General features: G+C 41.2%; 1 protein-coding gene across 1 annotated transcript in view; it reads right to left on the bottom strand.

Annotated features, from left to right (window-relative positions):
- LOC109936026 (myoferlin) overlaps nucleotides 1–13,787 on the bottom strand; it is a 194,232-nt gene that overhangs the window by 104,726 nt on the left and 75,719 nt on the right. The window contains exons 19-26 of the mRNA XM_048609170.1: nucleotides 12,628–12,741; nucleotides 11,890–12,067; nucleotides 10,148–10,272; nucleotides 8,961–9,067; nucleotides 7,625–7,817; nucleotides 5,738–5,893; nucleotides 4,086–4,217; nucleotides 3,142–3,305 (exon numbers count right to left, since the gene is read on the bottom strand). Of these exons, the coding sequence (XP_048465127.1) occupies nucleotides 3,142–3,305; nucleotides 4,086–4,217; nucleotides 5,738–5,893; nucleotides 7,625–7,817; nucleotides 8,961–9,067; nucleotides 10,148–10,272; nucleotides 11,890–12,067; nucleotides 12,628–12,741 (1,169 nt within the window). The remainder of the gene's footprint in view (nucleotides 1–3,141; nucleotides 3,306–4,085; nucleotides 4,218–5,737; nucleotides 5,894–7,624; nucleotides 7,818–8,960; nucleotides 9,068–10,147; nucleotides 10,273–11,889; nucleotides 12,068–12,627; nucleotides 12,742–13,787) is intronic.

The raw sequence follows: 13,787 nt of genomic DNA, 5'->3' as shown, positions 1-13,787 counted from the left end.
ACAACACCAGAGGCTGCCTTACATTTTATAGTGAAAGACAAAAAAGTTTCCTTCCAAATTGACATGGGTAAAAAAAAGTTCATTAAATCAGAAAACAACAGATTCTAACATTCCTGTTCCGTGTCACCCACGCTGTCCTACACTAACTCAGAATTGCCAATCACCCCGTTTCTCACCCACCACCACTGGTTTTCTGACTTCCTATTCTCCAATTTAGAGTCAGATGTACAGCACGGAAACAAACTCTTCAGTCCCACTCATTCATACCAACCAGATATCCTAAATAAATTTAGGAAAATTTGCCAGCACTTGGCCCATATCTCAAAACTCTCCCTATTCAAATACTCATCCAGATGCCTTTTAAATCTTGTATGGTACCAGCCTCCACCAATTCCTCTGGCAGCTCATTCCATACGTGCAACACCCTCTGTGTTGCAAAGTTGCCACCTTGGCTCCCTTTTAAATCTCTCCTTAAACCTATGCCCTCTAGTTTTGGACTATCCCATCCCAGGGTAAATAGACACAGTTTTTCCCTATCTATGCCCTTTAAATTTTATAAACATCTATAAAAGAGGTCACCCCTCAGCCTCTGACGATCCAGGACAAAACAACCCCAGCCTATTCAGCCTCTCCCTATAGCTCATATGCTCCAGCCCTGACAACGTCCTTGTAAATCTTATCTGAACCCTTTCTAGTTTCATAATAACCTTCCTATAGCAGGATGACCAGAATTGCACACAGTATTCCAAAAGTGGCCAAGCCAATGTCCTGTACAGCCGCACCATGACCTCCCAACTCCTATACTCAATGCACTGGCCAATAAAGGCAAGCACACCAAATGCCTTCTTCATTACCCTATTTACTTGTGGCTCCACTTTTAAGGGAGTACGAACCTGCACTCAAAGGTCTCTGTTCAACAACATTCCCCAGGACCTTACCATTAAGTGTTTAAGTCCTGCCCTGATTTGCCTTTCCAAAATGCAGCACCTCACATTTATCTAAGTTAAACACAATCCCTACAGTATGGAAACAGACCATTCAGCTCAACAAGTCCACACTACCCCTCTGAAGAGCATCCCACTTTGACCCATTCCCCTACCCCTGCATTTCCCCATGTCTGACCCACCTAACCTAAACATCCCTGAGCACTATGGGCAATTTAGCATGGCCAATCCATCTAACTTGCACATCTTTGGACCATGGGAGGACACGGGGAGAATGAGCAAACTCCACCGACAGTTGCCACAGGGTGGAATCAAACCCAAGTCCCTGGCGCTGAAACTCCATCTGCCACTCCTCAGCCCATTGGATCAAGATCCCATTGTATCCTGAGGCAACCTTTTTCACTGTTAACTACATCTCCAATTTTGGTGTCACCTGCAAACTTACTAACCATATGTCCTACGTTCACATCCTTGTCATTTATATAAGTGACAAAAAGCAGTGGACCCAGCACCCATCCTTATGGCACACTGCTGGTTACAGGCCCCCAGTCTGAAAAGCAACCCTCCACCACCACCCTCCATCTTCTGCCTTCAAGCCAGTTCTGTATCCAAATGGCTAATTCTCCCTCTAATCCATGTGATTTAACCTTGCTAGCAGTCTACCATGAGGAGCCTTGTCAAATGCCTTACTGAAGTCTATATAGATCACTTCCACTGCTCTGCCCTCAATCCTTTTCACGACTTCAAAACTACTCCGTTAGAGAAACACACATTTTCCCACACACATCATGTTGACCATCCCTAACTAGTCCTTGCCTTGCCAAATACATGTAAATCCTGTCCCTCAGGATTCCCTCCAAACGTGCCCACCACAGATGTCAGGCTCACTGGTCTGTAGTTCCCTGGCTTTTCCTTACCACCTTTCTTAAATAGTGGCACCATGTTAGCCAACCTCCAGTCTTCTGGCACCTTGCCTATAGGCATCGATGATACAAATGTCTCAGCAAGGTGCCTAGCAATCACATCCCTAGCTTCCCACAGAAGTCTAGGGTAGACCTGATCAGGTCTTAGAGATTTATCCATATTTGTATGTTAAGACATCCAGCACCACCACCTCTGTAATATGGACTTTAAGATGTCGCTATTTCCCCATTTTATCTATCTTCCATATCCTTCTCCACAGTAAACACGGATGTAAAATAATTGTTTAGTATCTCCCCCGTCTCCTGCGGTTCCATGCATAAGCGGCCCTGCTGATCTTTAAGGGACCCCGTTTGCTCTGTAGTTACCGTTTTTGCCCTTACTGTATTTGAAGAATCCCTTTGGATTCTCCTATTTGCCACAGCTATGTCCTTGTCTGGCCCTCCTGATTGCCCTCTTAAGTAAACCCCTACTGCCTTTATACTCTAGGGATTCACTTGATCTCTGCTGTATATGCCAGACATACACTTCCTTTTATTCTTGACAAAAACCTCAATTTATTTCAAGATCATTCAAATCTTTCCATGATCTCACTTCAGCAACCTCCATCACAATATCCATTCTCTGTTCATCACTTATTCCCTTGTTTAATCACTACAGCAGAGCTGCTGCCATTTCAATATTATTTTTCAACAGGTTAAGGTTGGAGATTCTTCAGAATCTCCCTTTCTATGCTTAGTCATCTCACCAATATCAGGTCTATTTCCCATACACGTCAGATTGGGATGTGCGGAACAGATTGAGCAAGTCTGCAATAAATGCAAAATATTGCTGCCTCTCGTGGGATTTGCTGCCACCAGCTGGCAGAGAACTGGCATAAATGTTTCAAAATCACTGTTCTTTAAAAGCTTACGATCGTAATGTAGTCCGTGAATGCCTCCTACTGGGCAGAAATGTTAGTGCAAAAATCAAAAGGCATGATTTCCCAAAAATGCTCTCGTTCAGAGTTTGTAGGTGAACATTGGCTGGGGTGATGACAGGTGATGCAATTCATGAAGAGGAAATGGGATTTGCAGAGCACGATTACACAGAATAGACATCAAAATCTGCAGCTGTCATTCATCCACTGGTCAAGAGTGGGCAATGACAGGTGCACAGAAAAATAAACCGCCAACCATTTTTCCCTTCAGTAAAATTGTTTTTCTAGTTTAGGTCACATGAATGATGCACAAATGGTACTGAAATGAATAGATAGGTAGCTAAAAATATTTCTGACCTTTTTTCAGGATCAACAATCCAGTTGCCTTCCCATTCCCAACCTCTTGGGGGCATGAAGCTTTCTTTCTTCAGTTTTATTTTCCCTGTTACATCAGAAAACTTCTGGCGACCAACAAGCCCACTGGTACCCCATTTGCCCAGTAATTGTGCTTGGTTTTCATACTAAAATGCAAATGAAGATGAACAGGCATGAAATGTGATTAAGATTAAATACTTACTCTTAAGAGGTAATGATCTAACTATAAATATAAAATGGGCATTAAGGGGTCAGCAATTCTCTCTCCATGGGTGGGGGGGGTAGGAGAAAAAAAAAAAAAAAATCAATAAAGTCATTGAGAATAAGCTCAATTTTTTTTTTTTTTAAAAACAAAGATTTATCTTACACCATATAATTCTCTACACCAATTTGTCCTGTATACAAAGAACCAACTTAAATAGGACTAGTGGCCAATTTACTTTGAAAAAGCATTTGCTAAAGAGACCCGCAAGCTCCAGGCCTCAGCCAACCGATACCAGACTAAGCAGGACAAGGACTAGCTGGATTTCTTCCCATTGCTATAAAGGAAATGATATGAATATTGCTCATGACCGAAGGGCCAAATACAGCTTGTGGGCCTATACATTAGGACCAAACATATTGGCACTGAGTGAATCTGAACACTGGAACACAGCACAGGTAACACTGCTGGATAGACCAAAACATTGATACAGTGTAGAATCCCATTGATCTTCAAAGCACAACCACATCCTCTCCTTCACCAGTTTCCCATCACAGTGAAATCAGCACATAGCTATTCATGGGAAGGATCTACGTTATAATGGCAGGGAATTTAGTTACTCAGACTAAAGTTCAAGAATCCTACCCATTGATAAGAAAAGTCATTGTCTCATTTTTATTAATACATTTTGATGCAATACAAGATAAACCATGTTTCTGCTTACCAATTCAGAAAATACACTGAACGTTCCTTCAGAAAAACTGTTGAACTTGCTCTCAACAGTAGAGAGGCCAAGCCAAAATCGGACACGTAGCTGAATTGGAATTTTGAAACTTTTGTTGCCGCCTTCCAGATACTAGAAGATGATCAATCAGAAGGGTTAGACTGATTCCACTGAATAGCTTCAGACAATCAACTTACTACACTGACCTTTAAGATACGACACCAAGCATCCTCTCCCCAGCCAAGAGAGTGTAATTACAGCCATGAGGTTTGCTTTTTCGCGAGCTAACTTTCAGCCAGAGAGGCAACTGAACACCACATTGGCTGGCAAAATCTCAATTTCAAATTATGGAACAGCATTTGGGAAGAGGGGAGGGGAGGTAGTGAAGTAGAAAGGAACAGAAATTGGTCAGGTTTTTCTGCTAAAATAATTCATGCAATTATTTTGGCTGGACAATGTGTCTAGATGGTAGGCAAGAACAGGCTGACTGGCTGGTGATACCTTATGTTGTCAAATAACTGACAGATCTTCCTTATTTAACAAGGTTCTGAAGTTGCCAGACATCAGTGAGGTAGGCTCTAATACACATTATATGCAGGGAGGAACAAAGAGGTGTCCACAAAACTGGTCTTAGGATTAAAAAACATTCATCTGCAGTTTCCATCAAGAGCTCCCAAATTTCTAACTTCAGCAAGAGATCAGTGGAACCACTGGAGGAAAAATAGTAGACAATTGATGTAAACAGGTTAACATCTATGATCAGGAAAAAGACAGCTTCACAGAAGTTTCAATTCATTGCCTTCAGGAGACAAATTACAAGGGGAACAACATGGAGGGATCTTTGCAAATGCAATCCTAACAATAGTGTGCTGGCTTTAGGAAAAGCAGCTTAATTGCTACATAACCATCTAGTATCACAACAGAACAGATGCCAAGTTAATAATGGAATTGCCTCCATATGAACTGCAAGCAAAACTAGTACACAACTTGGAGTTCAATTATTGAAATTGATGGTTTAAAAAACTATTTGCACATCCTTTTTGAAGTCAAACAGAGTGCCAGACAATAACTATAGATGCAGTGTTTAAACATCTGCACAAAAAGATACAAAAAAGTGTCTAAGAACAAATCAGAGGTAGAAGATAAAATGGTATCTCAGTTAGCAACACAACAAAGTCAGGGAGGATGTTGTGTGTCTAATATGTAAAATATGGATTATATTTACAAAGGGGCACATCTTAGGAACACATGATGGCAGCAAGTCAAGCCACCTGACACCAGGTTATAGTCATTTATTTGAAGTCAAGCTTTCAGAGTGCTATGTGATGAAGCAGTCGCTCTCAGAAAGCTTGTGACTTCAAATAAGTGGGTTTGACTATAACCTGGTGTCGTGTGACTTCGGACTTCGTCCACCCCCGTCCAACATCGGCACCTCCACATCATGGCAGAGATAATCTCCGTTTTAAAGGGGCACTGGACTCTGAACATGAACTCTGCTTTCTTTCTTTAGATGCTGGTGAAGTTCAGCATGTTTGGCAGTAAATTTGTCTTAATTGCTGGAAGACTTGGCTTTTCAATAAAGTAGTAATGTGTCTTCTATAATACTATTAAGGAAAGTGCTCTCATTGCCAAGCAGCACCAAACAACTCTACCTTCAAGAATATGGTTTGTGTCTTTCCAGAGTATTGGCCACAGGCTTCTTCACTGGTTGTTGAGTAAAGCACCTCGTGAGCTGGGATTCGTGCATATGCAACTCGTTTCTCATCACAGATCATCCAGACAATCACATCTGGCATGCTGTTCTGTGGCTGTTAGGACAAACCAAAAAAAAAAGATATGGACCATTTAAAACAGATTCTGACTAAGAGACTATACACAAAAACATTCATCTGGCAAATTCAGGCTTCCCATGTTGGTTAGCAGATGAATATACTTCACAGCCCTTAGTCTATATCAGTTTAAATTGCACCAAGCTCAAATCACAACCTAAGTAAGGCATCAGTCAAGAGAATGATTGGAGGTTCCACAATTGCCCTGAGTTACTTGCATTAAAAATGGCAAGAAAAAAATATAAAAATCAGTGTAACCAAAGTATTCCCGTGTCACTACAAAGACAATACAACATGGCTGTGATACATCAGGCAATCAGCTTGGACTCTCAACTCACATGAAGAGTGACTATTTTCAAAGGTAGCCAGTCCTCCAAAAAAACTGCATTCAGCAGGGAATTAAACGCAAACTGGGTGAACATCAAATGATATTTCTGCAGAGTTACTGGTTTTCTTTTTGGCATCAGTATCTCGTACATGAGTGTTTTTTTGGGAAACAGCATTTTATCTAGTCACTGTTTCGAATGCCCTTTAAAGTACCTCTTCAGTATCTGGAGAATAATTACACCACATCAGCAGTAAAGCAACTTCAATCCAGAGTCAAAATTGAACTTTGGGTAAAGTGGAGGAAGACAAGAATTCTACGTGCTTTGATCCATAAAATCATGGATCAATATTACAATTATATTTTAAACACATTCTATAACAAAATTGTAAGCAAACATACAGCATAAAATGAGTAGGAAATAGGTAGAACAGTTAGATTTCAGCCCTCTCAAACTATTTCAATGACTTGTGCTCAAAAACCTAAAGATACTAGATTTTGAATCTCCTGCATTATCCATCTCCTGGTGACTTAAAAAGTATACTAGGGTTGCTTAAAAAAAACTTAAAAAAAAAGAGATTTTATAGGATTTCAAAGATTTTAACTCTTTTCCAAGCTCATTCATCATCCTTCTCATCCAACAACCAGTACCAAGTATGATGGAGGTGGAGGTTTTGGACTGGGGTGGAAAAGGTCAGAAAATACATGACACCAGGGTTACGGCCCAACAGATTTACTCACTCAAAAACACAAGCTTTTGGAGCCTTGGTGAAGGAGCAAGGCAACACAAGCTTGTGTTTTCAAATAAAACTGTTGGACCAGAACCTGGTGTCACATGATTTCTGACCTAGTACTGGATATGCAGCACTTCTTTTCATCTAAAGACTATAAACCCCCAACATTAATTGCATAACTATTGGCTGCTTTACATCTTCAGCTGCTTAGCCCCAGATTTCCTCTATTTGCCACCGTCCTTTAGAGGCTCTAATTCGGATCTTACTCGGAAACAGCTGTCCTACCATCCCTGTACGCAACTCCATGTCGGATCCGATTTGCACTTGTAATGCACCTTGGAATGTTTAATTAAAGTTGAAAAGGTGATATGTAAATGCAAGTTTTTCTAAAATACCGACACCATGGGTCTTGCAGCAGTGGGGGCAGGTGTTCTACCTCGGAGTCTGAAGACCCAAGTTGGAGTCCCACCAGCTCCGGAGCTGTGCAGTAACATTGCTCAACAGGTTGGTTAGAAAATATCTAAAAATACAATTTTGTTTTCAGCAAGTATAAATATTGTCCAAAATATCCAAGGTTTCAGTAAGACTTTCTGGATTAGAATGATACTCAACAATATGAAAGATCAAAGAAAACACACTTTGACCACCAACCTCTTCAGCCAATGATTTCAGTCTCTCCAGCCAGTCTTCAATATCATCAATTGATTCCTTTGGGTCCTCTGCCTCCATTCGTGTGCGTTTTGCCGAGTCAAGTATACCTTCCAGAGTGCTTTTACGGAGCTTTAGGATCTTCAGATCAAGCTGAGTCACATTGGATTTGCCTTCTAACTTTGGTAGGGGTTGGCTGAAAATCAGAAGACCGATTCAAATATAGAGGAAGCAGCAATAACTTACTCATGAGGGAAGATGGTGGCATAGAGCTAACGTCACTGAGCAAGCAAACCTGGAGATCTAGGATAATGATTTGGGGATATAGGAGTCCTAGTTCTGGAATTTGTATTTTGTTAACAAAATAATCTGGTATTGAAAGTCAGTCCAGGCAGTGGTGAGCATGCAGCCATTGCAGGTGGTGTGAAAAATCCATCACTTCACTAGCATCTACCATCCTTACCCAGTCTGGCCCACATTACTCCACTCCCACACCAAATGTGGGCGATTGCCAACTGCCCTCTGAAATGGCCTAGCAAACAACTCCATTCTGGAGTGCTGTATTGAATTTATCCAAACTTTTAAAAATTCTCCACGAGTAGAAGGATCAAATTTAGAAGATGTCCAAGCTGATCAAATATTTTCCAAAAGACATTGTCCAAAAGACTAGTTCAGTGAAAGCTGAAAGTAATCCCATTATTAATGGTCATCATCTGAACTGTAATAATTACAGTATTTGTGTATTAAGTGTTAATGTGGCACAGATTGGGCAAAAATTAAGTTTACTCAAAGTTTTCACTCTGGTGCAACCAGTCAGAAAGATGGAAACTCTCATTTCTAAATAGGGTTTCCCTTCAAAGAATAATGCACTCAATATGTAACCAGCTGCGTATCCGCTCCTGTTTTTAATTCTCAGAAGATGGATAACACTTGCAATTTATACTGGTTGCCCAGTTACACCCCTTTACTATACTTTAGAGCAACAAATTTGCAAATTGGTTTCATCAAGACTTAACTGTTTGAAGTAGACCATTAGTTAAGGTTTAATTTCATAAAAAGCTTCAATGGGAAATTAAGGCAATTTCATGATACACAACAAAAGAAGGTATCTGAACCCAAACCATGGGTTGGAGTCCAGTAGCATGTCTACACTAATCTCACATCCAGCTGTGGCAGCAAAGCTGCAATAATGGTAAAACCCAACTCACTGACAAGATTACTAAAAACACCTACATAGTCAAATTATAACAGCCTACAAATCAGGAGATGCAGCAACTAGAGATATCCAAGTATAGGAAAAGGATTTGAGATTTTGGTCAAAAGACTTTTTTTTTTAAACCTGCAGTCCTCAATGATTTGTTCAATAACTTTCAACCACAGCTCAGCCAGGCGTTCTTCACCAACTTTAGCCTGAATAGCAGTCTTCAGCACTGTCAAATTCTTTTCCTAAGAGAAAAATTTTAAAATCTCATTTAAGTCTCCAATATAATGTCAGCTTTATGCTGGCCAACTGTCTCCCAAAAAGAAAACAAGTATTCTTTAGTATTAACCCTCATTGATGGTTATGACAGCTGCTGCCTTTAAAATTACAGGCAGCTCCACATTGGATTTTTTTCAAACAACTGTAAAACATTTCCACATGAGGTTGCTTTAAATGCACAAGAGGCTGCATTTCAATATGCACTGGGCTTTCACCACACGGGTGAGGGACTATGGTTCTCCCCTTCACGGCTAAGGCCGACATGAATTATTTAACCAGTTATCACAACCGTAGCTGAAAGACAAGGAACTTGCTTTCCTTTAAGAGACGGCCTAGCCGCAGATGCACATGGTTTGTAGTGGGAACAGAACAGCTGTGTTTATATTTGCACTAGGCTACTGTCAATAATAAATTAGTTATGAGTGGAATTTTTACATATGGTAACGTGCACGTGAAAATCCTTTCCTTCATCCAATGGAGATAGTGAAGAGTCAACTGAGATGTTGCTTTAAGAGAGAGATGGCTTGCTCTAGCAAAGTAATTTGAGTGATTTGAAGGAAATGGATGATATGTCCATTCAAAGTTGATAGGATTGGTCCAGAGCTGGCACACCTAACTGGTGGACAGTGTCAAATTTACACACAACAAAAACAAAGTTTAAAAACAAAGATCATGGCCACTGTCAGCAGTTGGAAACTTCTTTGAAGTCCCAAGGATGTAGCACAGATTTTTAAAATCAGTAAGGGATTCAAATGTCATGGGGTAAAGGCAGGAAAGTGAATTCAAGGATTAGCAGATCAGCCATGATCTTGTTGAATACTGGAGCAGACCTGATGTGCTGAATGGCCTAATTCTGCTCCTGTTCGGATTTATCTCCGAGCAACTGAATGGAAAAATAAAATAGCAAAGCCACTTGTGTGCAGGAGGAGACAATTTTAGCCAGTGGAGAAAGTCACTAGAAAGTCTTACATTTGCTGGAAATAAATTGCAAGCACAGCTTCAAAATTCAAAGGGAGAGTGATGGAAGGTAACGTAGAAAGGTTTACCATTCTGCTGACAATTTTTATGATGATATTCAAGGCGTCCAACCTATGACTAATATCTTCCCAATAGGAGGTCAGTGTCACCACAGGTTTCGTGTTGGCCCAAGGTAGAAAATAATAATAGTTACCTGGTGGAAATAAAGATCACAATTAAGATGGAATGACAGTCCATCACTGCCTGACAGCGATCACATTTTTTAAACTGTTTTTCTTGCTCTTTCCCCAATAGACTGGAGAACAGGAAGTTCAGCCTATGCTAAAGACTGTAAATCCCACTTATCCACCCAGATTACTTTGATCTTCTCACTTAAAATTTTTTGCTACTATTTCTAAACCACCAGCCTGCCATAATTCAACTAAATTGGGAATTTATGCTAATACATAAAGTATGCAAGCATGTTACAGAACAGCAAGCTGGACATGACAGAAAATCCAACTAAAATATCCCATTTCAACTTTGTACCCTTAGGCACCTCCATCCAAATGGAAAATTGGCACTTCACTAATAACACGTTACAAGGCATTTTACAAGTTAACAGACTCTTTGATCTGTCTTCATAGACTAGAGGCCTTGATCGGTGGCCTCTCCCCTCTATGCCTTGGTGGCAGCTCGCCCAAGCTTTGGGGTAAATCCCTCAGCCCATAGTGCTGGACCTTGGAACAAGCCAGTCTGTAACATTAGATTGCGTACAAGGTCTTTACACTTTAAGGCCAACAAGTTTCAGCTAGACCCAGAGTCTGTCACCGAGTTGATGGCCCTCCAGCCTCAGTTGATTTTAATGTCCGAGTGACCCAGAGCAGAGACCTGCATCGTGGGAGTTCCCAGGCCATAAAAAAGTTAGACAAAACCCAGTGCAGCTCCTCCAGACTTCCTTTACAAAGGCACATTCCCAATGAAAAAGGAGAGCATCTTCACCACTACAATCGTTGAGGGCAGCATGTGGTAGCAGAGTCCGGGCATTCACTTCTCACCACATGCCAAGCTGTGTCTTTGTGCTTGTTGAAAGGTTCCTGCAGTGAGGCATTCTGCCCAATGATGCCAACTGTCTGCTCAGGGAACCATCCAACAGGATTGGCCCTCTCCTTCCCCCAGAGGGCCTTGGGGCTGTTCAAGTGCTGACCAGTGCCTGGTCGACTTATGGTTGAAGGTGCTTTCCTGAACTTTTCCAGGAGGGAAAAGTGGAATGGTACACTGTGCTTTGCAGTGATGTGAATTTTTTGTGACATTATGGATATGGAGATTACCGACATGTAGTTACACTTGGTGCCTGCAAGTTAAGCATCTTTACACAGATTGGTACAGTCACACACAAAAAGGTGACCATTAGGAGGGTGGTGGTCGTGGGAACATTCTTCCCCCTCTCTATCCAGAGATTTGGACCTGGTACCCCAGCTGTCACAATCCATTTAGGACCTCCAGATGGAGAGATGCTGCTTGGATACCTGCTGTGGTGGGGGCTTGGGGAAATGTGCCAGACCTTTACCACATGCAGCACCTCACGCCCAACGGTCAGGTTTTTAAAACCGATGGGTGGTGCTCCCTCACATGCCTAATTTCTGCCTCAGCTTGGCGATATGCTCCTCCCAAGCACATGCCCCAGCCCCTCCAAACTATGTACCCAGCAGCTTCAGGTAATCTGAACTGAAGACAAAAAGACAAAATTCCCAGAGACTAAACCAAGAAATATCATCGCTAGAAGCTGCAAGAGTTCACTAGTCTCAACTTGATTATAAATGATGCTCACCATCAAAAACTGCTCGACTGTACTGAGTAGTTGAAGCTAAAGGCCTACATGTTTTGTCAAATTTGTTGCCGTAATTTCCAATGCTAACTTCAAACTGGACGGCATCTCCAACATCGCGAAGCATTGTTCCAGCATAAAAGACAGCAGCAAGGCTATATTTACGCCGGCGTTGGTATTTCTGCAAAATGGGATATTTTACATTTGACTTCATAGCAGGCTACGTCAATGACTAACAAATCCCACAGATAATGCAAATCTTTTGAAAATTGATTGCAGTGCAAGAGATGAAACAAGCTTAAGTATTATTCAAATGAATTTCCCCAACACCAATATAGTTGCCTTATCCCAGTTTTTCACTGAACTGCAGTGGGAAAAGAATAGTTTGTAAAAGTTTGTATCTTTTTGCAGTTCTAGTTGCAGCATAGATGCAGAATTCTTAGATGTGCAAAACAGCATTTGTAAGGTGATGTTATATTACCAAATGACATTACAAGTGAACCTACATATGCAATGAAAGTGAAGTGAAAATCTTTCACAAGATCAGTTGAGGAAACAAAATTAAGAAATATCTATGAGAATACAATGGATGTAGGAAATCCCAGCCAATGGGAAAAAATAAGGTTGGGATTATAGTAGGAATAGAAAAGCCAAACAAATAGGATGCATTATTACCCAAATGACAGCAATCATACGTTTCAGTAATCATTAACCGAGCATTTAGACTGTTCCACATCTGACCTGAACCACCAAGACATCATCACTGGGAATGTCCTCCAACTTCTTCTCTGGATTACCTTCAAGTTTGGTGATTAGTTCAACTAATATTCTACCACGATATGCAACTCCCTCACCCTAAAAAGAAACAAAACAAAACAGAAGAGATTTTATTAGGAAAAGCACTCATTTAAAAAAGGAACCCTGAAATCTTAAAGGTCTAAGCAATTTAGCTCTATAGGGGGGACAGTCATCTTTCCAGACATCACGAACGTGGCACTTTATGCTGCTGGCAGGGAGAGATGCAAAAAGAACAACGGTGGAACTGTTCAAGAGGTGGTGAAACCATAGCTGAACTCGTAGTCTTCAGTCATACAGCTACCCTTCCCAGATTGGTTCAGTGGACACAGTGAATGGGCACAGGAACACTGATTGCTTTTGCAAAGTCCACGGTTTCTGTGGCCAACTATAACAAGCCCTGGGGCAGGGAAGGCAAATCAGCCAATCTCAGCAAAGATTAAAAACTCTTCTTCAACTCATTAAATTTGCCAACTGAGCTAACAGTGCAGCATTTATTCTGGTGTTTCTGATCAGAAACAAATCACTGTCACTGCCTCATTAGTGCTGGGTAGGAATGCTCATAACAGTCAAAGGGAACAGGAGACGGGTCTCAGACAGGATGAGCTTAGGACACAAGTTAAATGACAGGATCAGGACTGGACTACAGCAGCAGAGTTGGCTTTGATTTTTGTGCTCAAGTTGTTTGAGATATCTCTGCACCTAGGAGTGCAGGGGAGAGGAACCCAAGATCCAAGAAGAGATTTGTTCTGCAGTTCTCCAAATAATTTTGGTTGGGGGCCCTCATCTTGCTCATCACAACCCAGTCAGATTTGAAGATTTTAAAAACCAAAGAACTGTGGAAGCCAGAAACTGCTGGAAAACACCTCAGGTCTCCAGCATCTGTGTACAGAAAGCAGGGAGTTAATGTTTTGGATTCAGTGAACCTTCAGAACAGACCTGCTGAATTTTTCCAACAATTTGTTTTTGCTTGGTTTGGAGATTCATGGCTGTTTCAAGCATGCTCAAGTCTGAATCTCTTTCAAAAAGAGATAGAAAAAGTGTTTCTATCAAGGCAAAATGAGGATTACAAAAAGCAATGGTATTGTTGTGGGGGGGGGGGGGGG

Source organism: Rhincodon typus, chromosome 20, assembly GCF_021869965.1.
Source record: "Rhincodon typus isolate 14 chromosome 20, sRhiTyp1.1, whole genome shotgun sequence".
NCBI classification, from domain to species: Eukaryota; Metazoa; Chordata; class Chondrichthyes; order Orectolobiformes; family Rhincodontidae; genus Rhincodon; species Rhincodon typus.
Note: the sequence above shows the minus strand (reverse complement) of the source record. Positions and strands in the feature narration are given on the sequence as shown.